Source organism: Hylaeus anthracinus, unplaced genomic scaffold (assembly GCF_026225885.1).
Source record: "Hylaeus anthracinus isolate JK02 unplaced genomic scaffold, UHH_iyHylAnth1.0_haploid 11982, whole genome shotgun sequence".
NCBI lineage: Eukaryota > Metazoa > Arthropoda > Insecta > Hymenoptera > Colletidae > Hylaeus > Hylaeus anthracinus.
This window is the reverse complement of record NW_026534330.1, coordinates 5,788,876-5,816,545: the sequence shown is the minus strand read 5'-3', so window position 1 is coordinate 5,816,545 and position 27,670 is coordinate 5,788,876. Positions and strand designations below refer to the sequence as shown.

Below are 27,670 nucleotides of genomic sequence, written 5' to 3'. Positions count from 1 at the left end.
TGTTAGAATTATACGAAAATGGAAATTGATAAATGATGAAGAATATCTCATCTTACGTTGTATTAAAGATAAAGAAAATATGGAAATTTCTTATCATAATTAACCTCACATTTTTAATAGATCCTGTACTGAGCTTTAGTTTCTGTTGTAATACTACCCCGTTTCTTGTTGAAATGATTGAGTTATGACGAGCTTAACAAGTCTTAAAGAATCGGTAATATAGAGCACTGGACAGATTGATAGGACAGATCGCTTTGTAGGTAATATGCATAGAACACTCTATCAGTAAATCCTTTGATCAGTTAGAGTTCTGTATCATCGATAGAATGCTCTACATTACCGGAAGCGAGTGTAGGACCCCTAAACAAGTAATTCTCCAATGCAACCCGTTACGAGCATCGTGATTGCCATAACTAGCATTCTCTACCACGTATAATTCGTCGAGCTCATCGAAATAATTACAATAGATCAAGGAGGCCCAGAAATTTATCGTCCTTAACAAAAAATGGAAAAATAAATCACGTCGCGATAACTCAGTTATTTTTTTGTTTTTTTTTTTTGTGACGAAGTCATCTAAAGTCGTTTGTTTAGGCCTGTTCCGTTCAGCAAGTACTTGTCAACAGCAAGACCTCGCATCAATGACACTTCGTCTTGCCTTTGAACTTCCATCAAAATCATTAAATCATTTTGTACGAACTGAACAAAATCTATCAAATACTACCGCGTAATACTGAAACAACGTTAAACGGTACAGCGTTAAGCGGGGTCTTACTGTATAACATACAATATTTTCATTGTCTAAATCCGATTTGGGCTGAAATAATGGTTTAACTCGCGTAGCACACCCAGCTCAGCAATTCTATTTCTCGAATCGGTATTTTCGCTTAAAGCGTCCCCAATTTATGAGTAAAATGAAAATAAAATTGTCATCGCTCGGATGGCGCAATGTGACCAAATTTCGATCGTATTTTTGTTGGATTCAATGGTTAACGTGCATAGACCCGAGCGTACGTGTCGCACGTGCTGACATATGTGGACCGTTTGCGGTCCCAGAATCTGCTACAGTGGTAACTTCGGCTGATAAATTGGCGTTGAAAATCTGTTCGGAATATCACTTATGAAAACTGCCACTTAAGAGTTTCAGCAGTTGGAGAAATCGTTACGATAGCTATAATTTCCGTTGCGAGCAAAATTATGCGAGTGCATTAGGTTCTAATATATAACATATTCGTTCTGAATTGAATTTCAACTGTCTTGATTTGCAACGTTAGAATGTATAACGTATCCTTTATCCGTGATACCTAAATGTGAGTGTTCCTATCGAATCTAAAATCATTTTTCATCTGTCTCGTCACAACCTTGATTTAGGATCTAATAAATTCTGACGACGCGGACTAATTGATCGCAAAAGGTCCTGATTAATTCCCATTCATCCAAATGTCACGTGCCGGTGATCTTTCATCGTGGCAACGCAATTTGGCAAAGAAATGGATATTTACCGTCGCAATGTTTCTTGTGTATCTGGAACGCTCCTGAAATTATGTGAGCCCCGACGCGATTTTCATAAATTCTGTTCGCGTTAATTACGATCTTGGCACTGGGAACGAAGCCTCTTTTCCTGCGATTCGTCCATATTTTATCATTCTAACATTTTTCTCTCTCAACAGTAATTCTAAGCTTTGTCTGGATCTTTGGAGAAATAAATATTATAGTTTCGATCGTTCTCGGCATTGAAAAATTATACGCAATGAATACGAGGAGTGGAAGGGGAGGGTAAGTATAAAAGAAAATTGTTGAGAAACAAGCTGAATAAATATTGGAATAGGACACTTTTTGCGTATTGCTCGATAAATTATTAAAATCAAACAGAATAAATTCATTTGAATTATTTTTTTGCACTACCATACAGATTCTACATTTTTCAAATATTCCAGGTGCTTTCAATTTGTTTTTACATTTTTGTGAAAAATGTCTGTAGTGTTCCAATGGCGATGTTGAGTATCGAACGATAAACAAATGGTTCCATCTAGCCTCGAAATGAAAAATTCATCGAATCTACCACTTGGCTTAGTTGACATTGAGGGATCTCAACTTTGTATGAAGCAACTACTTAATACATTTATTTATTTGTAATTGAATAAGAATAAGGGAGGATATGTATGGATATAGTTCAACGAAGCTATGTGCGACGTCATTTGTTGATACCGTTAATTAGTGACCTGAGCGCTCGGATTAAACGACGCCGACGTTGGCTATGCTTTTATTCCCCCGTCCGATGCTTGACCATGCTAACTCCGCATCCAAAGCGCAACGCCAGATTTGTTAATTAGGCCATGTGCAACGATGGTAATTACCACGAGAGAAAAGGAATTAATGAACCGCGGCGTTTATTGATTTTAGGAAGTTTGCCGCCAAGAATATATTGGATCCTGATGTGATAACGATCCATTGGTTTAGTATAGTACAATATTCGAACAATATATCGAATTATAAATCATTCTTGGAACCACGTTATTCAAAGGTACATTTAAGTTAACGAAAAGAAAGAATATACAAACCTGATACAGTTGTTAAGCAATATCAGTGGTTAATACTGTAAATGAGCAGAAGGTAAATCGTGTGAGTAAGAAATTCATTATAGTTACAGTTTTGTACGTAGAAGGATAAACGTTTAAAAATTTATTAGGCCGATTCTTACATTATGTGCACACACAATGCATGGGGTGTAAAAATGCAATCACTAGCATTTTTCGGATGAAAATGCTCGCTGATGAGACTGTTGCCGGTCGTTTTCCGGCCAGAACAAATGACCCTAAACACATTAAGCTTGTTTCACCTGTTCCGACGCGACAATTCAATCGCTGCTAATCGAATTTTCGTTCGTTTCCTATGATTCATCGGTGACAGTCATATCTAGTAATCGACGTTACATGCACGACTACCCTAAAACATAAACTATTTCTATTTCTACCATTAAAATTGTCAGAATATTAATCATTGTATTATTCGTACGTGCCACGGTGATTAACCAAAGTAATAACAACTTTAATATAAATAACATTTATATCTATATTTATATTAATGTTATGTTTAATATTAAAATGCATTCATAAAAATATTAAAAATACCTCTAATAGTAACGCAGTTTTCCTTTGTGATTTATATATTGATATTAAATATTTTCAAATATGTTTATTAGATAGCAATGCTCTACTGACTAGAGGCAATCAGAAACTGAGACAGAAATTTCCTCAAATTTTACTTTTCAGAAGGAATACTAATAATCAAGGCCACCAACAAGTGCACCATTCTGCCGCTATAAGAACCAATCCGCATAAATCCAATACTTTTCCTCCCTAGCCTAACGCCAGCCCACATCAATTGCACGCCCCAAATGATAAGCTTCGGGAATGATAAATTTCGTCAAAGTTTGCACGGTCCAGGAAACAATCGCGTGCAAGTGTGCATCTACCGGGCGAGGATTTTATTTCGCACGACCGAATTTCTGGAATGGTTCGGAGTCATGTCAGTGACTTGATATTAGGTCACCGTCAGAGACACTCCTCGGCACGGGACGGGTCGTGTGCAGCCGCATATAAAGCAGAGATTCGATTAATATGGCATAAATATCATTTGAAACAGTGGACGTCGTGGGTGGGGGGGGGGGGAGGATGCTGGGATTCAGGGTTAGAAGGATGCGGAGCTTTAATGCATGACAAAATGAGTTTACATTCACAACGAGGAGGAGAAGGAGGAGGGGGGGGGAGGGGGAGGGCGTTTGGCGGCACAGTAGGGCAGACAGACGCGGAGGAGAGGAGTACACGAGTGTTGGAGGTTCGACTGCATAGGAAACTTGGAAACGGGCCAAAGGCAATATGCATTAGCCATCGCGTATTTCGAAATTCAAGCCAAAGCAGATTAAATCCTATTCCTGGACCCCCAAGCTCCGTTCGGTCCGTGTTGGGGCCTCGTTCACCCCCCACCCGCCCCGCTTCGATTCTTCCTTTAGCCACTGTCCTGTTTGCGGGCACATAATGAACACCGGCCCCTGTGGTATGTCAACGTCTGAACTTTTATAGCGTTTCGATTACCGTGCTAATCGATATGCGGTCACCCAAATCTGTCGGGCAGGCTAGGTTTCGTTGTACTTTGGCCACTGTAGGTTTAACGTTACACAGCATCCTCGTGTTCACGCGTCGCGTGGTCAACGAAAATTCAATTTTCTTTCTTCCTCGGATGCTAAAATTAGAACCGTGCACGTTACAATCTAGCTACAAACGCCGATAGAGGGATTGCATTTATTCGTGGACGGATTTCGATGATAGACGTTCGTTTACATGATCGACAGGTGAAAGTAGAAGCTTTAGTGTCCGGAAACGAAACACTCGATTTTGAATTCCTGAAGCATTATCAACGATGAAATAGCTAGCTGAAGATATATTTATATATAAATATATATAAATGCTAGTATAAAATAATAGTATAAAATAATAGTATAAAATAATTAATACACATACCTTTTTGAATAAACAGTTTAACAGTAGCCAGGCTCAAGCTGAGTAAAACTAGGGACACGTAACAAGACATTTAAATGTTGTACATCTCTTTTAACGATCATTTAGAAAATGTAAGGGACGAATAGCGAAACGATGAGGCTATATTTTGAAGTATGTTGGAACGGAAGTATACGGCTGACACATGTGGTATCGTATAAAGGGACATGTCAGTTTAATGCAGCAAATATTCATAGTAAATGTGTCAAACGCAGTAATGGTTCACAATTGCCTTCGTATGCGCACTTTTAAAACAGGTCACTACTGATTTGGTTGTGTAATTCGCCGTGTGACACACGAGAGAAAATCCTGATCGGCCCATTGTGTTCGGAAAGGGCACTGCCGCGGATTGACGTATGCATTGATATAATAATTTCAGGTAAAAAAGAATTGTCGACGAGGAAAAGATAACACGAGTCTCTTTAGATTCGTAATTATTTAATTATATTTTTATTCTACGATTGGAGCCATTTTCAGACTAAATAATCATCGAAATAAATATTAATGTTAAAATAAATTAAGTGAAACGCGTAGTAATGAGACAAAAATTAGGATGAATAATACAAGAAAAATGTAAACAGTCTTACCCACAGACTGGAGGTGACAAGCGATTGGTACTTGGTCACAATCCATCTTGCTGGCCAATTCGCAAGTTATTTGACGGGGATTAATTTGGATTAAAGCATTCAGACCATCCTAATCGAAGTCGGATGGTCGTCCGCAGCGCTTAATGTCACTCATACATGAATTGTCCTGCTTGGAACGTGGAAACCACTTCGAGCTGCTCATTCTGCCCCAGACTCCTTCATAGACGGTTCCAAAGGGTTAGGCGACCTCTATTAATTATCGTCTACATGCATTTTTATCATTTATCATTCTCGACAATTCTCAGTTATGATAATAAGTGATACTTGGTAATTACTTTATAAATGGTCTTACCATAAATCCTTACCATGGTCCTGCCATTAGTTTGGGCTGGGAAATTAAAAATAAATTTGACACAGAAATTTTCCTAAATCTAAGTAACGATTAGATGTGTTCTATCTATTTTGTCATACTTCACAATCTTATTTTTCAAGTCTATGAACATTCATATTATTCTTTACAGGATTCCATTCTAAGAGAAAGTAGCACAACCTTGAAAATTCATTAAACAAGGGTGTTCTCTTCAGCAGTTTTGATTTAAAAAAGAAATGAATGCTACCAAATGCAACGCAATGCATATCCAAAGTGCTGTACTGTTATTCAGAAAATCTCTATTAGAAGAACCGATCCTAAGCTCGTAGCGCAATTTATGGCAGTACCGGACATTGTTTCTCTCAGATATTCGGTTCCAGATTCCCGAGTTTACCGAAACGTTCCCCTTAATCAAACGGGCCGCTACACGTGTCCAAATGTAAATAGCATTTAGTCACACGACGACGCTAATATCTAGGAGCACTTCAATTACCGTTTTCGTCGGAATGCGGCTAACCGAATCCAAAGGAAAGGGGGCCAGGCCGTTACGGCCGCGGCTTATTGAGGTCTAAATCAGTTTGGTCGGGCATAGCTGCATGACTTTCCAGTAATTAGGTATTGAGAGATCGTTTCCAGGACGTCGGACAATATATCGGTAATTGGTGGCGGAAGGTGTGATTCAGTAGTATGCAATTCCGAATGCTAGCAGCCTCTATCCATCGGTTTCCCATCCCCCTGTCCCTTTCCATTCGACGAAGATTAAGTGGTTTTCAGGCCTCCGGGCGCGAACAGTGCCAGAGATATCGTAGATACAATCGAGCAGGTGGAATTCATTCCGCGCATCGTGAATGCGATAGATATATGTGACCCGAGGATAAATTATTGCAAGCGGTTTATCCAAGAAAGACAAGCCCACGTGCGACAATGCTTTACGGATTTTACCTTCCAGTGGTCGCCTGGTGTAAAACTATACTTCTTTAACAATGAAAGATTTATATTAAATTCAGTTGCTTATATTGAGTCCCAAGTAGAGTTAGTACACTTAAATAGAGCAAGAATGTCTCGTGAGGAAATAAAACATTTTATATTTGATATAACCGGAATGTATTTACACCCTATTGGAAATCCCTCTATATTTCCAGGAATAATATCAAACGTTTTCGTCATTGTCCAATCAATCTTCAGGTCTACGAAAAACATATTATAGATTACAAATACTAAATTTACCATAACATGTATCCACATATATTTGGTCGTTACTTGGTCGTTAGCGAGTTAATAGTACTTCTTGAACCATGAACGAGTTGAAATTGAAAAGTGGATGGAGTTGGTTGTTATGAGATAGATACGTGATAGGAAATGACAGTGGCTTGGGTTATTTAAGCAGATACCAAAAACGTATTGTTTTCGGCTGATGGACAATAGTGATTCCGCAGTACGTCGGAAAATGCGGTCGCCAGTGCGCAATTTCAGATCTGACCGCGTACAGTGCTGCATCACAAGAGTTATACATCAATGACTGGGAGGGGACACCGAATATTTGAAGTTATAATCGAAATTAGTTCGTATGGAAATAATCCATAAAAACTGGAAGTGAAACAGGTGCTTGTAGACGTTAACGAATGTAAAATTGGTGAACCATAAGTATTTCTGAAGCATACTCGACTAAGCTGTAAAACAATCGTCCATCCAGATAACTTTCCCATTTCTTCCTCTGAACAAAATGATTCTCTGTCTTCTTGACATTCGGTGTGGCCGCAATGAGATATCCAAGAGGGCGAAAGGTTTTCGCGACAACGGTGTTTAATGGCAAGACACAAGTGGAAAGTAGTTTGGCTGAAGGTACGAAACGATTTTTCACTTCGAACGACAGGAAAATCTCGGCTGATACGATGAGTTCGTGAACATTTTCGAGAACCGTCTACCAGCAGTGGCTTTGCCAAATGTCGTGTAATAATGGAGTTATATTTGCAGCGCCGGTTGCATGGTAGAGTTTCGGATAGACAATGGTGTCCCGGTTCGAGTAGCCACTTAATTCGCAATGATGTTTTCCCAACCGTTCGAAATCCTCCGCGAGGAACGACAGATCCACGCGTTCCTTAAACACTTGAAATGGAATTTTTAAGTGACGATTCTTTCTATATTCATGTCCATTCGTACTAGTTGAAAACGTAGGTTTAGTGCTTTCAAAGGGATGTATAGTTTATTAATTCTGCAGTTTTCTTTTCATTTGAATAATTTAAATCTCTAGCTTTAGGAAATTTGTCATGTTTTTACAATTTTTTAATGTTTTTTCGATACGAACACGTTTCAGATAATAACATGGTCAATTCTTCTGTATAACTATTCCTGTATAGTATTCAAAATGTAATTGTTTGTGTGATTATAGGTTACAAGAAATTCTAATAATAAGCAAGATTCCGTCAGAAACTTTTCAAAAAATGGATGGATAAATTTTGACTTCGTCACTGTGAAATGTTTCATTGTGCGATTAAGACCCCAATTAAAATTCAAATAGAGATCATCGATCCTAAAGTCTCGATTACAAAAGTACAACCGAAAAGTGGTCCACGTATCCCTGTTCCCCTTTATTCCCCGAAACCGATTCGTAGGAACGGTACGGGTGAAAGGACACATGAAATCTGCTTCTTCCTCGGATTTCGTGCAAATTACACATCCATCGGGTCGCTCGTTTCCACTCGAATATTGTTCCGTTTACGTGGTTGGCTCGTTTTGGCGATCACAAAACTCGGAACGATGCCGTGACACAGAAGGAGCCAATTGCAACCCCGGAGGATCGCCGCTCCTGTCCCCCTTCCTTTTCCCATCCGTACCTACAACCCCAATCACGGATTCACCTCTCTTCCCTTTCGATTTTCCCAGCATGTGCGCCATCGACGGGACCGTCGAGTGCCGTGGAAAGGGTTTGAAGGCTCACGAACCGAAACTATTTACCTGGGCGGACTTGACTGGCACAAATACGAACGATCGCGCACATCCACGTGTGTGTATGACGAGCCACGGCTGTCGATCGTCGAAATCGCGATAGGACGCTGGAACGAACAGACGGGACGATATTTATGGAACCATGTTTTTTTTAAGAAGCGAACGGGAGCGTGCTGAACTTGCGTCCAAGTTTATTGGAGCGTCCTCGTCGAATGTAATTACCGCAAATTGTTAATGCCCTCGAGTGTGCGCGGATCTCATTTACGGTTCAATGTTGTGGAGCACGCTGGAAACGAAACGAAGGCCGATGATGAATGAGAAATTCCTTTTTCTTTTTGGTATTAATTATAGTATTAATTGGGAAGAAATATATTTTTTGCCTAGTGACGTCATCGACCTTCGATTCTAATGTATTGGTGACGACGGGTTTGGAGCTGAACGACGATATTTGAAGAGATTTCAGTTAGCATGAATTAAGGGTTAAACATTGCGATTTTTTGAAGTAGTTAATATTTCACAGAGGAAGAAATAAGATTTGTCTAGGTGTAGAGGGTGCGAATACTTATGGGATTGACTATAGTAAATATTTTTTAATGAAGAAAATATTAAACAAAACCCCGTTCATTCACATCTTTTTATCACCCAATTTCGATCCACTTTCTTTATTTTTAATTCGCATATTTTCTCCTGTAGTTAAACTTAACCCTTTGATATTCCTCAAATCACTTCCTTTTCCAATTCACCCAACCCTGGCGTGCCTGGCGTCCCTTCTCTGCGTCTAAATTACCGTAATCGCTCAAATTGGGGAATCCCCTCGACGAAATTGACGCGAGCGACTTAATTGCTTGGCATCCGCTACAAAGTCGCGGATTAATGCTCGCGTCTACTTAGAAATCGTTTCAGAAGCCAAACGCTGCGAGTAACAGGCTCAACATTTAAACGTAAATCGATACTAATTCATCGCTCGGTCATGGCGCATAAATACCGCCGTTACATGGGCCGCATACACATTATCATCCTTGGTAGCACAGAAGCCCCGATGGGAATTTAATTTTCGTTGTCAAAGGGGACGCTGCTTATGCGAATTTAGCATGCGGCGAAAAGAAACGTGCAAGCACAGAGTGCACTGTGGTGTGAAGGGGGATTAGGAGGGCGCGGGTGGTTTGAGAGCAAAGGGAGAGGGCGGCGGTCGTGTTGGTGGGTGTGGCAGGGCAGCAGGGTGAGTACGAGGTGGTACAGAGGGTGGATTCAAAAAGAATGAAATAACGGATTGGGTTGCGGCCAACTGGCCGGGTTCCAACCAATCCTTAGTCGCCTGGATGTGGGAGTATATTATGTATACCATTCAACCCACCTATATCCGTGCCCCGTGGAATCGTCCTGATGCATCCCCATTCAAAATCATATTTCCCTGTGAGCTGCTCTTAGGCGGACTGAGACAGAAACAATAATTGAGAATGAACGATTCCCGCCAAGTCTTTCCGGAGTTCCCCGTTTCGCATTCATTAACGATACTCCAGCGATTCGACGGGTCGTCCGGCGCTGCCGTGCGAATTTTCCGTTCGAATTGCTCGTAATTATGAATATAAATATAGACGGAAAGGCGGGGAGGTGCTGACGTTTTTCAGGGGAGAGAGATGGCAAGCGGTGAAACTGTTGGAGGAAATCAGGACGACGCTTCCGCGAGACGCTGTTCCCGTTTCGAGACGAAATAACCCCTTAAACGTCCACCGGCGGAAAATTTACTCGCTTTGGAAGGATTCTGATTCATTTTCTTTCCGGATCATGTTTGACTATGCACGGAATACTTGAGCAACTTGATTTATAGACACAGCGCTCCTGGACGAGGTCTCGTTCTCTGGCTGACGTGTCCTCGGTGACACAGTTGCGGATGACTCCCTCTTCTCGAAACTAGCGATCCTGGCAATAAGAATAAAACGATTTTATCGCGAAGGACATTAGACGGTTTTGAAATCTTGTTACATCTTGGATGAGCTCTGACGAGTTCGACGTCTGAGGTCATCCAAAGTCTTCTGTAAAGATACTGATGAATGTATAAGATAAATGAAAGGCAAATAATTGTAATTGAATATTCACAGTCGATATAAGTAAAAGTATAGACAGAATTTGAAATTAGAAATTCACCTACTAACCTAAGGAGGCTGATGAATGTTTAATATAAATGAAAGACTAATAATTGTAATTGAATATTCACACTTGGTATGAATAGAAGTATTCATTTGGACTCATATTGTTTTGTATTCACCTTCATTATTATATTACATAAATTATAAAATTCTTGTTAACACACACTTGAAGACTCAGTCAATGTAAAATACTTAATTCTCTCGCCCACTTTTGGTGTACAGTAGTTACACTCACGCCTCTAACGAACGTCCATCGATAGATCAACGTCATTGTTTACATTGTAGCTCAACCTATTCGTTTTCATCGGGTAATTGTACAATAACGAGTCACTGTATGTAAATGATAGATTAGCATCGTGACAAACTCGCGTAGAATTCAACTCCGAATTCGATTTGCCATTGTTAGTAGATTGCAACGAAACAAAGCGCCGGGATTGTCAAGTAACTGGAGTAGAACTACAAAGGAGCACGATGGAATTTTCTATAATTAACTCGCGATGACGAGGCTGTGTTGGTGTACCGTACGCAAGAGTAATTTGTTACTCGATAACAGATACTTGACAATACATCATTCAATGTTATCTGACGGAAATTGATGGCACTTGCACACCAGCGATACACTGTGACACGTTAACAAATGTCAAATTTAATGGAAATTATAACAGTGGTCATTGAAGAAGTAAAACGGTGTCACGTTTAGGGCTGTGAAATTTGTATGACTAGCACTGTCTATAAAGAATGAAATAATAAGTTTACTAGTTCTACAGATTTGTGACAAGTGTTTTATAAAATTTTATTAATAACAATAATGGCTTGACTTCAGTTTAGAAAAGTTATTTCTAAAGAGGAGAACAGACTTTTATAAATGTAATATTCTCATGTTGAAACAATTTGCATGAAACGTTACTAAATCCTAAAAAGCATGGTTTTACTAATTTCCTTCGCGTTTATGTGAATATTTAAACCAAATCGATGGTATCGCCAATACGCAACTTAATATCCCAACGATGACATATTCCCTTCAAATAAGTTCCGTGATCAACGGTTTAATGATTCAGAACTAGCCGAGTTGCCCTTCGATGGCTTTGTCCATCATATATGTCCATCATATATAACCGCGAATACCTGACCTATCTTCATTCGTCGCCCCGTTAACATTTTGAATAATTAAAATTGTGTTCATATTAATGAACTAGCTCTCCATTTGTTGGGCTTTACAGTTAAAAATTCACCAGCACGACCGTCTCTATTTGGAAGTTGTACATTTTAATTGCGAAGGACATACGTTTGATTTGTCACCAGTATTCATTTATTATAAAAAAAAAGAAGAATTCTCGAAAAGATCGATACGTTTACGTAGCTAGTAAACCTCGATATCCACCTCTAATATTCATTGGGTACCCTCGAGTTGCCTAAGCTACGTGAATCGCGGCGTTCATTCTCTTACCTTTAGCTCTCGATTGGGGTCTAGTGAGACCTCAAACGTCGTTTAAAAATCAATCGAAACGCGTTTAACATTAACGATTGTTCGTTACAGCGCGGATGAGGGGTTCGACGGCACTTATCCAACGAACGTCGTCGTCAAGGACAATGGAACCTGCTTGTACGTACCGCCCGGTATATTCAAGAGCACTTGCAAGATAGACATTACTTGGTTCCCCTTTGACGATCAACGCTGTGAAATGAAATTCGGCTCCTGGACGTACGACGGCTTCCAGGTATTTACAACTAAGATGTTCGTTCCCTTTAAAGTCCAAATTTTTCTTAACGAACGATTGATCTTAATGTTAGAAGAAAAAGAGCTACCTGTTTACATTAAAAATTTCTGTATCTGATTCTTCAATCACTCTTATTTTGTTTTCTATTGAATTGTTCAGAAAGATCGTGCCAATTTTTAAAAAATATTCAAAGGCACGTTTGAATGTTGGTATATATTTATTAAATTTCATAGGTACCAGGCAAACCATTTTTTAGCGATATAATAGTAACAATACAAAAGAAGCAATACAATAGTTTAGTAATTCAACTCTAACACAGTTTAACACAAATGTTAACTATGCCGTGCACTGTACTCCTTGAAATACACGCTTTAAGAAGGCACTAAGCACCAATCTGTGCTTCGTATGTTTAACAAAGTCGAACAATTGCTGGCAATCGATTTCTGAAAAGTAAAACGAACTTGTACTTCACCTGTACTTCATCGTATCGATCGAGGAAGAAACGAGCTTCCCGTAATTCGGTACTTATATAAGACACCGCGAATACCTGACCTATCTTCATTCGTCGCCCCGTGAACATTTTGAATAATTAAAATTGAGGATGCGAATTATACGATGCGACGGAATCTGAGACTGCTCGAGGGTTCATTAAGGAGGACAATAAGCAAGACGAAGTAGCAGCGGGGGAAGATAGCGGTGAGGGAAGAGGAGTGGAACAGAGAAAGTGAAATACAAGATGGTTTCCCCGGGTTGCATTCGATTTGCTGAATAACGAACAAGATGCAAAGTAGTCTTCCTTTTCGATCACTTTCTCTCGCTTTGCTTCGTTTTATGTTCCGCAAATGAGTCGACCTCTGTAGGATTTTACTTCGTATAAGATTCGGATTGAAATAGAGAGAAGAGTACACTTCAAAGTAGCACGTGTTAAATACCGCGCTCAAAATTTAATAATGCACGGAATTTTCTGGACAGGTAGACTTTTAGCTTTGAGGGAAAAAAGCCGAAATAATTTTGTGAATGTTGGGAATCCATGACAGAACATTTTTATTGTATGGCGAATAATTCAGCTCGTTGCACGTCGATTATTTACGTCCCAGTTAGTAGACGGTTCAAAAGTTTGTAGCTCTATCTGGTGATAAGCAAATTTTTTTATCTAGATACTATATTTTAAACGACGAATAAAAGGGAAACAATTCAATTTAATTGTAAAATTAAATCAAATTTGACAAACCTCTCGAAAATATCAGTTCATGTTATTGTACATAAATTTTCCAATATACTGGTGTACGTAGATATTTCTAATTTATTTAAAGTACCTCAGAAACTATTCAATCTCCAACCACCGTACCCAAAGTATATTTTTCATGTAGAATGACGAGAAGATAGTATTTCCATTTGAAAAAGTGGTTCACCTAAAATGTGTTGTTATACTTACAAAAAGAGTATGATACTTGAAATATTTCCCTCGTGAAACTAAAAAATAAAGAATACAAGTTCTACAAAGATAAAACAATTTATATCGTCCAAAATATGGAAATTATAATAAAACGAAACCTACAAAATTCCATTTTACATTTTCTACTTGTTTTCCACTTTTCCACCTGTTTGGAATTCCCTCGCGCTTGACTGCGCCTCCGTCCTGAACCACTCTTTACGTCGAGAAAATACATACATAATAAAACAAGAAGTTCCCATCGTCCCTTTTTCATATCTAATGCATCCGGCAGATCTGGCACAATCGTACCCTATCGAATTCCGTGTCAACCCTCGCGTGCCGCGTTACAATAACTTTTCGTCTAATCGATTGCATTAAATTTTCAACAGTTGGACCTGCAACTGCAAGACGAGGCCGGCGGTGACATCAGCAGTTTCATCACTAACGGCGAGTGGGATCTGTTAGGTGAGTTTTTACAACCCTTATCGGGGATCGTTTCCCGACGTACAACCGAGTAGTTCGCCCGCCCGTGAAAGCAATTCCGCGCCGATTAGCAATTCTAAAATCCTCGGGCGAGTCCTGGGGCACAAAGGACACGCGATCAATCGTTTCGTAAGTCGACGGCAGCTGCATCTTACTACCGGGCTTTATCTAATTCAGATTTCCGTCGCCAGCTAAACTGGGAAATAACATATTCGAGTTCAAGAGCGAAAATTAATTAAGGACCCTCTCACTCCGACTATAAATCACTCCAATTATTTCGATCGCAGCGAGCCGTGCGTGTTACACTAATGCACGCTTGCTCGACGAATCTAATACCCATTAACGAATGACTTAATTTGTTAGTCAATATCTCGGTTGAATACTTCTATGCCATTCAGAATTTTGAAAGCTTCATTTTTTTAAACAACCATTGCTGGTTTAATATACGCGAACAATCCAGTCCACGTTCAAACGAAAATTAATAAGACACTTAACGATCTAGGTTTTCAGTGTTATCGAATCATGACTAAGATATATGTAACTGTACAAGTCAAAAGGTGTAAGGTAACTACAACGTGAGACAAATCACATAAGTTAATTTTATTACAAACGGATCGTATTGATTTTCTCAAGTTAAATTTTTCGAAGATCTACGTCATCGTAGTCAATTTATTATACAGGCATACTAAACAATATTTGTTTCTATTTTAGAACTAAAATTATTTCATACAGGCATCCTTGTAGAACACTGTACGTAGATCACTCTGTACCTAAATTCAGCCATACATTGTAATTACCTTGAGAAAACTGATTGCAATATTCTATTTATTTGCACAATTAATTCCACACGCGGGGCCAAGGTCCGAGTCCTAATGATTCATACGCACGTGGGGCAATAATTATGGAAGATACAGTCTGTAAATCATTTCCGAGCAGTCGCGCATTTTTAATCAAAATGAATACGAAAGGAGGAAGTTATTTGTAGCTTGCAGTCGCGGGGAAAGTTTTTCATCTGCATTTCTGGAATGGTTGAAACAGTTGAGCGAGACAACAGTCACTTAATAATGTACCATTAGCGCAGCGCCCCGTTGAATTATTTGCTCTCATACTGCGGGATATCGCGAAATGTTTGCGCTGAATCGACGGCTCCAATGCAAGCGAATTTACATCGTTACTTTTCTGCAAACTGCGGCTGTTCATTATTTTCCACAAATTGTCAACAGACTGGGAGACGTTTAGTTTGCTTTCGGTTAAATGGAAAGTAAATTCGACAATGATGATAAGCGATGGAGAAAGCAGCTCAGGGGCATCCTGATTGTTGTTCGGCAAATACATGTTGTTTATTCAGAAAAAAAAGCATGTCCTATGCTGTGTTATTTATTGGACCATCGTATACGAGCATCGTATGCACCAGGAATTAAAATTCCTTTAAATTTTGCAACGATTCCATTATTTCCTTTATGCTCTCCTAAAACTTAGAAACTGTTCTAAAACTTTTGAGTGGCGGTGTATAACTTTACATTCCATCCCCTTGATGAAATTTCTGTGCAAGGGATGACGCTTTGAATTATTATTCATTTTCATTTACAATTATAATTTCGTTCACTTCAAGATTGAGATAGGAAAGTAGAGAGAAACCAATATTCTTGGCAACTTATTAATAAACATATGTATAGCAGAGCTATCTCGTTGATAAATATTCTTTAGCAAATTGTAATTTTTCGTAAGAGAATTAAAATTTGTAAATAATACTGTTCAACAGGAATGTTCTACGATTTACATATTTATTAATGAATTATCAAGGTTATCGATTCCCCTGCAGTACCATTCTTATCCAAGGAGTAAAGAAAATTATAATTGAATACATATAATAAATCTTGCGAAGAGTTATAGTAGTTTCATATATATTTTTGCAACGATATTATTCCAGTCGATATTTTTATTTATTCTAACCCAAGGAATGCGAAATAAGAAGTATGTTGGAACACGAGGCATAAATGATGCATGAAGCATATTTATTCCCGGGAATGTATGGGCGCGCCGTAGACGGTTTTAGGAAAATTGTAAACTAAAAATGTATCGCTCTGGGGACGCGTAGCTTTTATTTCCGGGGATGTGTACGCGCGGAGTGTTAGTATGTACCTTGGTATATAGAGAGCTTATGAAGCTCTTGGCAGAAATGTATCTTAAGAGACTTCAGCCGCAGGAAAATGTGGTTGCAACTGAAGGAACACTTGAAAATAAAGTCGCCGACTCTCTTCCGGTATGTTGCTCGAGATAATTCAAGTGCATGGCGCACTCCGCATAAAATAGTTGAGTCATCGCTATCGGAGCTAATCTTTTATTTCTGTAAGCATTCCCTCCGAGCGAGTGAAATCGACGGCCTCGAACGGCCAGCGCTTCGTCCTCCTTCCGTTTTAGTTGTTTCATCGACTTCTTTGTTCCGTTCATTAAACTTACGTTGCATTTTTCGTTCGCAAAAAATTGAGAAATATAGAAACGTTCATCGCAAACATCTCCCCCTTCGAATTTTATTTTATTTTTTGCTTTAGGGGAGACTTTTTTAATGAAGTAATTAAATGTTGCAGGAGTGCCCGGAAAGAGGAACGAAATTTACTATAATTGCTGCCCAGAACCGTACATAGATATTACGTTCGTGGTCATCATTAGAAGGCGAACTCTTTACTATTTCTTCAACTTGATCGTGCCATGCGTCCTGATTGCTAGTATGGCCGTTCTGGGATTCACCTTGCCGCCAGACTCTGGCGAGAAGCTCTCTTTAGGTAAGTTTAGGTTATCGGGTGAAGCTGTTGGTAGCGAAATCGATACTGACATTGGCACAACACGCAGTACCGTGGAAAATTAAATGTATATTTATAAAGTGCTTCTATTAACATTGCGTGACAATACATTTCTAGTTGTTTCGTCAACAATATGGCCTGCTGGCTGCGGGGAATATAGTTTTGAAAAACCATGCAATGTATACGTCGCGGTCGACAACTCTTCGAATATCAAATATTTTACAATACAAGGTTTCGGATAAAAACAAACTGACCAAAAGTTGACAAAATTTTTATACCAACATACCAACTCGAAAAACGATTAAGTTAAAAGAGTATCCAAATTAAGATTTAGAAACCCACAAATTTGATAAAAATGACAGCTAAAGTTTCATCTACAAAATACTCCTTTCGTGAATTACGTGTCAGTCGGACAAAAATTAAAAGGTGGTGCTTGTTCGTTAAAGAAAGACACCAAGGAGCGTGTTTGTTAGGAAATCCGGTCGATTACTCAGTTGGTATATTTTATCGAGTGCATGCACGCGATTCAACTATGTAGTTATGAGTTCTTCTTCGGATTCCAATGATTACTCGCTTCTGCCAAGTTCAGATCGCATGGTTGCATAATCCCAATTCCTTGCAGGCTTCGGAGGACGCTACAACATCTCACATGATTAGATTCAGTCAAGTTCTCGTAACGTATCGAATTCACGAGAGATTGTAATCGCGTCGATCTCGATCACGCGCATTCATGTATCAGTAAACATTATCGGAATTTAACGAACAGTCTTCCTCGATCCGAGAATCATCTGTTGGAATCCGTAGACACCTCCAGGTTAAGATACTCGACCAACAAAATTCACATCGAAAATAACTGTACAGAAATACTAAAATCAATGAACATTCAGAAATTATCTTGTACATTGACAAGCACTTTGACAGTCTTCACTTTTTCCCATATTTACAGAAATTTCCTACTTTGTTTAAATTTTAATTTATTATTACATTAATTAAGCTATCTTACGATTACCTTGATTACCACTTGCGTTGTAGAACAAAGGATTAATAACGTTCCCGTAATTTTGAAATTAAAAAATTAGTATACAATGGGATTCGTACGCTTCAGCGCGCAACGTGATGAGAAATGCCTTCACTGTCATACTTTTAAAGAAATACAATAGAACAGGATTCTTTAAAGTCCCCAGGACAGAAAGCTCGCGAATAATAATATTCTAATTTAATATAAAGAGTAACGAGCAAAAATCGAATAAAACATAAAATTCGCAATTGCTCGTGTTGATTAGAAAACTCATGGACACCTAGTATATTTATTTTGGAAGCTTGAGGAATACCAGCTGCGAACTCAACCAGCTTTTGTGAATTAATCTTGTCTGACTACTAGACAAGTGTATGCGATAATAATTTGGATTAACGTTTTTTGCAGGGGTAACCATTCTATTGTCCCTCACTGTGTTCCTGAATATGGTCGCCGAGACAATGCCAGCGACGTCGGATGCCGTGCCACTATTGGGTAAGTCTGTGAATTTTTAGCACCTTTCTTACAAACATTTCTTTCAACCAAATTAGTCCCAGAATGTGTTTTCAGTTTTGATTTTCCTAATATTTTTCTAAACCTGAGAAAGATGAGGTTTTATAACGCTCTGTGTCTTTTTACTAAATTATAAAGTCTTTTTCATTATCTCCTAATACGCTACACCCTCAACATTTTGGAACAAGTGCAGATGAAATTGTGTAAATTGAAAAGCTGATTTCTTATTCCTTTCTCAATTGTTACATTGTTTTATCTGCCATAGTGCCCTCGGATTCTTTTCAGACAGAAATAAAGTCAGACTCTTTTGAATGGTTGGGGCAAGAGAACAATGGCTGATTACGGAGATGAAGAGATATAGAATGGGGCCGTGATCCTTCGATTAATTCATAATTCAGAGACATCAAATATTACTACATGCTTCGTACAGCGTAAAATTCCCTAGCGGAAAGTCCAAGATCGTTCGCAGGTTCCGCCATTCGGAAAATGGCTAAGAATTTGGGCGTCCGTTAATGTACAAGCTGCGGCAATTTTCTGCTCCACTTAACTGTGTCTTCTTGAAATTTAATCATTTACTGAAAGTTTTCACTTTATTTCGTTGCTGAGACTTTAGGAAGTGGAATAGTGTATATTTCATTTTTGGGAATGTTTATTATCCTTCAGTAGATCATGACAGATTAAGAAAAGGTGAAATATGACGTTTTCAAATTTTATCCTTATCACTTGTTTGGATAGTATTCTTTAATGTCAGTTTCGTTGGTTACACTTGAGCGGGTACCTTAACAGAAACACTACTGAAACGAGGAAGGATCAAAACAACCCTTTACTGTAGTTTCATTCTTCGTTCGTGTCACTTCTCCGAATTTCTGCACACAAATACTGGTCAACATTTAATTTCTCGAAGAGTCAGCTACAAAATGAACCATTCTACTTTTCAGAAACATTTAAAATTGATGGCGATATAGCAAAGACAAACAAGGTTACAATGTTCTACGGATGAAACTGCTGGCCAAGTCTGCTCGATTTCACAATTTCGTTAGACTTTGGGGTAGAACCTCCGCGATGGAAATAAATAATGCAGCGAAACTTCGATTATCCCCCATCCTTTGTCAATTATCCGAATACCGCGTCATATTGTTCGAAAAATGTATTTCCTCGAACACAGTTCTCTGTTCATCTCTGTTACTGAATAAGTTATGTGGAGAACTTCGTCGATCAAAACCGAAAATCCAGCAACTAAATTCTTTGGTAGATCATATCTCTACTTGATAAATCTATAAAACGTCGTACAGTTTATATATGAAGAATAAACTTTACTTTCTTCACCTCCGCATAATTCTTAGTAAAAGCGTCAAACCATCAATTTTTATTAACAGTTTTGTACCGAGATGCAAAGGTATAGTCGATGCATATTCACTGGAAAAAGTCAGGCTGTATGATAAAATACCGTATGAAATAAATATGAATATCTAGTCTTAGAGTTACGACAGTGATAAAGCTCGAGAACTTCTGCAATATTTCATTATGTCGCTTGCAACTCGATATTCATTTTCACCAGGAAAATTTCGATATTTATTATCATTGAGAAGAGACGAACTGCTCCGTCCCACGCGATTTATTATTATGATACATCATGAGGAAAGACGGAAATCCTTTGGTACACTTATTCCACGAATTTCTTTACACGTTACGAACCTCCGTCGTGTACACGGATCTTGAAGCTGGATGTACTATGGGTGGGCGTGTACAAAGCCTGTTATCAGACTGAAAAATTTATACATTTATGGCGTACGATAATATGGAAAAAATATATATATAATGTATGTGGGGAATATTAATATTATCATTACTGTTATTATTATATTCATATATCGATACGTATCAGAATGTATCTTAGATACATGATACACCTTTTCGTTATGTTTAACATACATTTGTCAAAAGCTTTTTTACCCTAAATGCATAAAATCCACAGTATACTTATTATAACTTGAATATCAAAGATCCTTACCCTTCTTTAGTTCGATGCTTCGACTTACTCTATTTTAATAAACCAAACGTTCATCCTAATTTTTATTCTTACATAATGTCATTTATACATCAATCTATAATTATAAATTTGAATAATACTCTTCATGGCCCCCTCAGAACATCTGTGGCACTCCCTTTGTACATCACTTCCTCGTTTACCAAGAAAGGCAGCTAACTAGAGGATTATGTAGCTGACGATCACTGATACATACCCTTTATCCGTGACTCCCGATCTCCCATTGCAGTTAGGATTGTTCTCCGACAGTGGAGGTCGCTTGTCAGTGGTAACAGATCGTACGGGTCAGACGTACGCTCGCATAACAAGCATTCGTTGACGTCTTGAATACGAATAGCCGAAGCAAAACGTTCTGAAATCGTTCAATCGATAATTCAAGTGGTCGCATTCGAGACGTGATTGGTGCCGCATACGAAATACTCCCTTGATATTGAAATATGATTTTTAAACGTATTGCCAAGCCATTATTATTCAGGTGGAGGCTGGGCGCGTTTGATTTTAATCGCCGAGTCTGTCCGAGTTAACCCAGACGGTATTTGTTTACATGGGGGGCGATACAGAGGAGCTCTTCATTGAAGGGAATGCAGTTTTCAGCAGCATTTCTGATTTCATGGTTCGAGGTCGCGTAGAATGTTGAATATTTCCTAGTCAAACGAACGGAGCTTGAATCTTAAAGCAATATTATCAATTTATTGACGAACGATCTTGTTTTAAAAGATCTATATTACTGGTATTCTAATTTCATTATTTCTAGAAAAAAATGTTAAAGTTGCAATTGGTCCCATTCGTTTTTAGATTATTCACGACTCATTTAGCTTCAATTAATTATTATTAGGTCGGTGCATACGAAATGTCGTTTTTCCAGTGTTTCAATCATCCGGGTCAATAACATCCATTTTAGTCTGCTCCGTCATCAATTGATTGTAATCATATACCAACCTAATGCATTAGCTTCAATCACACTCTGAGGGCAAAATAAGAGCAATTAGAAATGTTTTTCGTTTCTAAAGCTGTATAATATTTCTATAGGGACGTATTTCAACTGCATCATGTTCATGGTGGCCAGCAGTGTTGTCAGCACCATCCTTATTTTGAATTACCATCACCGAAACTCTGATACCCACGAAATGTCCGATTGGGTAAGTATTTATTCAATGAATTGATAACGAACAATATAAAAATACTTCATTGCAACGGCAACGTTGGTATTTGTAACTAACTATATTCCGTAGCCCTTCATTCCTCTTTGTATTCATTTTACGTATCCAGTGCAAGTATCTCCCTGCATTATTTTGACCAAAATCAGAGGCCTTACGTCTCCTCCATCTGCACGCTCTGAAGCTACTTCGTGGATGAACTCATCGTATGTGTGGCTTCAATTAGCGTGAGACCATGTGCTTGAAAGTACCCCTCAGGTTTACTTTGGTCGTTAACTCGATTCACCCTTTTCCGAGACACTTGGTTATTCCTTGTACGGATTTTACTATCTATTATATTCCCCGGGCTACGAGATTCGCATAAACGCCACGCATAGTTAATTTTTCAATAAAAATCACGATCTTCGGGAATTACCTAACCGGTTTTCACTCTTTCTGAGTAAAATAAACGTCAATCATGCTTGCGGCCATTAGGAATGAACTGAAATTATGACATTCATCATTCCGATGTATATCCTTTTCCTTTTAATTTGATAATAGATAATAAGTTGAAACAACGTGAAATTTTCGAACTAATTCGTTTATTTTTAATATTTAGATATTCACATCCTCCAAGTTAGCCACGTATGTTTCGAAATTCATTATTCAAATAATGAATCACTTATCACTTTATTGATTCAATCACTTTCATCGACAATAAATATCATTATTCTTACTCTGTATTATCTATTGAACAACAATTTTGAATGGAAAATTCAAAGAACCACCATCGTGAGCAAATATGTTATAATTTAAGTATATGCTGCATAATTGTAAACATGAATTATATAGCCTCATATAGTCCTATATTTATTAAGTTCAATACAACATGAATTTCTACATACACTTAAATAATCATTACTGAATATTGAAATATTTCTGAATATTTTACATGTGAATTAAAATTTGACTCTGCTTTACAGGTGAGAGTGATATTTCTTGACTGGCTGCCTTATGTACTTTGTATGTCACGACCGACTGATAAAGAAGAGAAGGAGACGCAAAAGTCTCAGAAACCGTCTCCAGTCACCGGTAATATAGTGACACGAAAAAGCATCGACACAAGTACTGACGACAATTACTACTATCTAAATAAATGTTCCACCACTATTTCACACAAACAAATAATCTCAGTCGACACCATACACCACCCGGAACGTGCACAGTACACTTTCCATCACTGTACCTGACTTATTTCGAGTCACGTGTATCCATATGAATCTCATTTTTGGAGGCACACTTAACCAGCATACAAAATGTAGAAGTAATTAATTATTTAGAAGTTTAAATGTTGGCAGCAATATTTAATAGCTATCCATCCTTGTTCCAATTTCTTCTTCGTACGAATCCATCCTGTACTTGTATTTGTAGAGACGTACAAATAGTAATATATTTGCGTTTTGATCTCTGACTTAGGTGTTTAATACACAAAAATATGAGAAGAAGAGAATAATGTCATGATTATAAAAAAACCATACGACAAAGGATTAATTTATTCTATTAATGTTCAAATTACAAGTCGAAACGTATTTCTATCTACTCGTGATACAAATTTAAATGACCAACCTAGATTTTAGTAAAAATTGTAACTTTTATCCTAAACGTCTGAATCACTTGCAAGAATTCCAAAGTAAATGCTAGCATTCCTCCAAGTCTTAAATATTCCAAATATTTGGTGTTAAAGTAAATGTAACAAAGGCTTAATTTGAAAATGTTTTACTAACCCATCGATTTGTTTCGTGTAAACAGGTACTAGCAAGACATACGGCGACCTGGAGCTTCATCAGAGAAGCAGCAAGTCCCTCATAGCGAACGTCCTGGACCTCGAGGACAACGCCTTGGCGTCCCACAATAACCTCCTGAACAATGTGTACAGTACACCTGGCCCCCACCACCACACGATAGGCCATGGGCACAGCCACATACATGCGACACCTCATCATCATCACAGCCACGTTGCGACGCCGCATCATCAACACGCAACGCCATTGGCGCACACCTCTTATCCGGCGCACCAGATCGGTCACACGCCGCATCATCATCAACATCCACCGGAAACGCCTGGTCCACAGGTCGAAACGATACTTCAGAACGCGTGTTTTTGTGCCAGATACGAGCTCATCCTGATCCTGAAAGAGATCAAGGTACATTTCCACTTGCCCTAACGCTCAGAAGTCTCAGGACAAAAGTTCTCAAGTTATTTTACTTAAATAGAGTTCGTTATTTAAAAGAAAAATAACACTCATACTGCACAAAATTAGAATTTTATTACTTACACAGGTTTAAAATTAATATAACAAATATATTATTATTTTTTTTTTTAATTATGGCGGGATTTAGATACTCATAATAGATATTCAAAAATTAGTGTCACTTTTTATTATATATATTAAAATATGATAGCACATCTAAAAGTGAATATACACGTTTATTTAGTTGGCTGAATTACTTGAAGCTAATCTGTCAGTGAACTGAATCTCATTTGCCTCAGCTCGCTGAAATCCATCAAATTGGTTTCTAGCAGGTGCATGTGTGTATGCATGTCAAAACTTTCATTTAAACGTCACGTATATAGCCGCGGAACAAACATAAGTCAAGTTTGCTGACGATCGTGAAATCAATCCCTGCTACGACTGTTTGTGTTGGATTATTAAGCTCGTACCATTTCTCGAAGCAGAACTGATACAGCGAAGTCAAACACTCGAAACCTATCGGCGCTCATAATTATGAGTCCGAATATTCAACGGAAATTGAACGTTCGGGTAAAATCGGACACAATTACAATCGTTGCGAAACAATTACATGGTCTAAGAACCCTCGATTCCTTCGATATCCCTAGGGCACGGAAATAGTAATTTCAGAATTTGAAATATTTTGATATTGTATAATAGCAGACGAAGTTTAGGAGTTTATGGTATGAAATATAATAGTATTTACGTCTAATACCTGATACAACATGCAATTCGTTAAAAATCTTTAGGAAAATACATAGGACCTTCTGAGAAACAATTATCAGATTGTTTTGACTTTGGTGATGTTCTATGGACGATAATTTCTTTTATCTAGTAGCGGTTCATGTTAATAAATTCGCATTTCTTTAAACAAATTTACTAATTAAACTAATTAAATAATGTATTCAAACGATTATTGTGCCCTCTTCAATATTAGCCGTTTGCACTCGAATGTCCCTATGAGGGGATATCGTAAATCTAACAAATTTTGTTACGGACACCACTGCAAATATAAATCCTTTATGTTTGCAATGAACTCAACGCTTCAATAAAGCTATAAGAATTTATAATCGCCTTTAATAATATAAAAAAAGACACGATTTCAACTATTTTATGTAATGCGAATCCCGTTGGAACATTTTGGCCAACGAGATGGCGCAGAGCCCGAAGAGTTAGATTCAAGGAAGCCCTGGTAGTCGAAGCTCCTTTCAATCTCTCGCATTCTAAAGACTGTATCTTTCAATTTTCTTTTCTTAGCGATACATCTGAAAACGCGTATTCTCTTTTCTCCAGATAATAACGGATCAGCTGAAGGCGGACGAGTTGGACACGAAGGTGACGAACGACTGGAAGTTCGCGGCGATGGTGATCGACAGAATGTGCCTAATCATTTTTACTCTGTTCACCATCATCGCTACCATCACCGTCCTACTGACGGCGCCGCACATCATCGTCACGTGATTCAAAAAACTCAGGCAGCCGCCGGAGGGTCGGAGGTCGACGAGGATCGTGCACTGGCGCGGCGTTACGGTGCGGATGACGACGAACACGACGAAGACCTCGCACGCGACGGACGTCACGGATGCGTCGGAAACGACGGGCCATCGCGAACGACGCCCAAAACGACGCATCCACTCATGGACGTTCGCCACGGGGTCACGCTTCAAGCTCGTGCGTTGTCACGTTTCGGGAGATCTGCGCCGCGATAGGATGAAAACAATGCGAAGATTATGCTCTTCGTTCTTTACGATACTTAAGAAATATCTCATCATGTAGTTCATTCCACGAGGACGCCTTAGCGAGACACGTTGATAATGCGCCTACATGGAGGGCGTGGAAAGGATACACACACACGTACACTCACATGAAACACCGATACGCGTGGCACGCGGATGATCAGGGTTGGGGATCTTTGCGACTCTTTCGTTCGCTCGAGTTTGGTTTGATTTTGTACTTTTGCTAATGGCTGTCGATGAAATGTCTAGGTGTTGATTAACTCATAATCCAAGGCGTGGATCAGGGAACTGGTTGGTATTTATTATAGATTTACTCCACTGTACAATTCGACAATGACTTCGTATTTATTCCTGAACTGTTTCCAACTTATCCTGAGTAATTCGAAAGAGAACACTCAAGAAACAATTACATGTATATTTCGCAGTCAAAAGGAATATGTCACGCATGACCAGATACACTTCTATCGAGAGCAATAAAATTAAATTGACTTTGCCTCAGAAATTCATAGTATCAGTCTATTATTTCAAATGCACAAAGGTCTATTGGTAAAACAAAATGAGAAATATCCTTTCACAGACTTCTTCCACGATGTCACACATGTATGTTCACCAGACTTATTTTATTCATCTCGCAATGCTATATAAGTTTGTTCCTATTGATCATTCAATTTATTCTGTATTTTTGTATGAATCGTTCCTTCCGCCCAGTTTTCAACCAATAGGATTAATCACACCACTGATTTTTTCCACTGACAAAGAATCATTCAATCGCGTAGTGGAAATCAATGTATTTACAAAAAAAAAAGAAATTCCGCCTCCTGAACTCGCGAAAAAAATAATTCCGTTGAAACCCGAAAACCGTTTATCTTTCTAGTTTGTTTCTGCAATAGCTTGCAATCGAGATGCAAATAGAACCGCGTGTATAGGTGCGTCATATACACAAATACACACGCACATACACACACGTACATACGCGCCCAAGCGCAAACTGAACACGAAAACACAGAGCACTGAGGACCGTCGAAGCGTTTGAATTTGTTAAAGGATAAATCGAGTTTTCGGGACGCGGTCCACGGTCGCGAAACGATTTTCCGTTTTGGCCCTGGTGTCCGTCCCAAAAACGAGAGAGCATCTCATAGGAAGGAGAGAGAGGGAGAGATACAAACGAGAGAGCGAATAGCTGAAGAAGGGTACACTGCTCCTTTTATTGTGCTTAAAGAGATAAAAAAAAAAACGAGACGAAACCGAAGCAAAACACGATTAAGAGCAAAGCGCACACACATTAAATAATTCCGAAAACCTGAAAATGCAAAAAAAAAGAAGAAGAAGAAGAAATGAAAAATAAAAACGAGACGAGAGAGAGAGAGCGAGAGAGAGAGAGAGAGAGTGAGAGACAAAAAAAGAGATAAGTAAAATAATACTAAACACAATGAACTGCCAAGATGATTCAAGACAATGCCAGTGAATTTTATTATCCGTATCACTAGTAAGTAAATCGACGACAACTTAAATAAACGGGGGATTTATACTACGATTATAAGGTGGCGTGCGACAGCGCGGCGTTAAACAAAAAAAAAAGCAACTACTGTTCTCTGTTAGCTTAAGAGGATATCAACGATATCCGCGGGGCGTTATAGCGAGCCGAATGGTGTAATAAAATTGACGCGGGGAGAACGCATGTTCACGTATACGTACGAAAAGAATAGGATAGCGACGGTGACGATTGATTTAGCGCAGCATCTTTCTTCATTTCTTTCCACGCGTTTCTTTCCCTTCTATCAGCGGACATCGTTTGTCGTTGTCCCTCTGTACACGCTTGTACGAGCCCACATCACGGTACATAAACACACACTCTCTCTTACCGACATACCCACACACAAGGTACAACACAG

At 38.6% G+C, this 27,670-nt stretch overlaps 1 protein-coding gene across 3 annotated transcripts in view; it reads left to right on the top strand.

The window, feature by feature from the left end:
• The window catches only part of LOC128886345 (neuronal acetylcholine receptor subunit alpha-7-like), a 454,660-nt gene extending 427,495 nt beyond the window's left edge, over positions 1-27,165 (top strand). For 2 of the 3 annotated variants that reach the window (XM_054141148.1, XM_054141147.1), the window contains 8 exons: positions 12,141-12,321; positions 14,146-14,221; positions 16,828-17,022; positions 18,464-18,550; positions 21,645-21,754; positions 22,735-22,876; positions 23,561-23,955; positions 25,336-27,165. In XM_054141148.1, the coding sequence (XP_053997123.1) occupies positions 12,141-12,321; positions 14,146-14,221; positions 16,828-17,022; positions 18,464-18,550; positions 21,645-21,754; positions 22,735-22,876; positions 23,561-23,955; positions 25,336-25,503 (1,354 nt within the window). In that variant the 3' untranslated portion in view covers positions 25,504-27,165. The remainder of the gene's footprint in view (positions 1-12,140; positions 12,322-14,145; positions 14,222-16,827; positions 17,023-18,463; positions 18,551-21,644; positions 21,755-22,734; positions 22,877-23,560; positions 23,956-25,335) is intronic. The other variant, XM_054141149.1, reaches the window with a different exon arrangement.
• Positions 27,166-27,670: the final 505 nt, after the last annotated feature.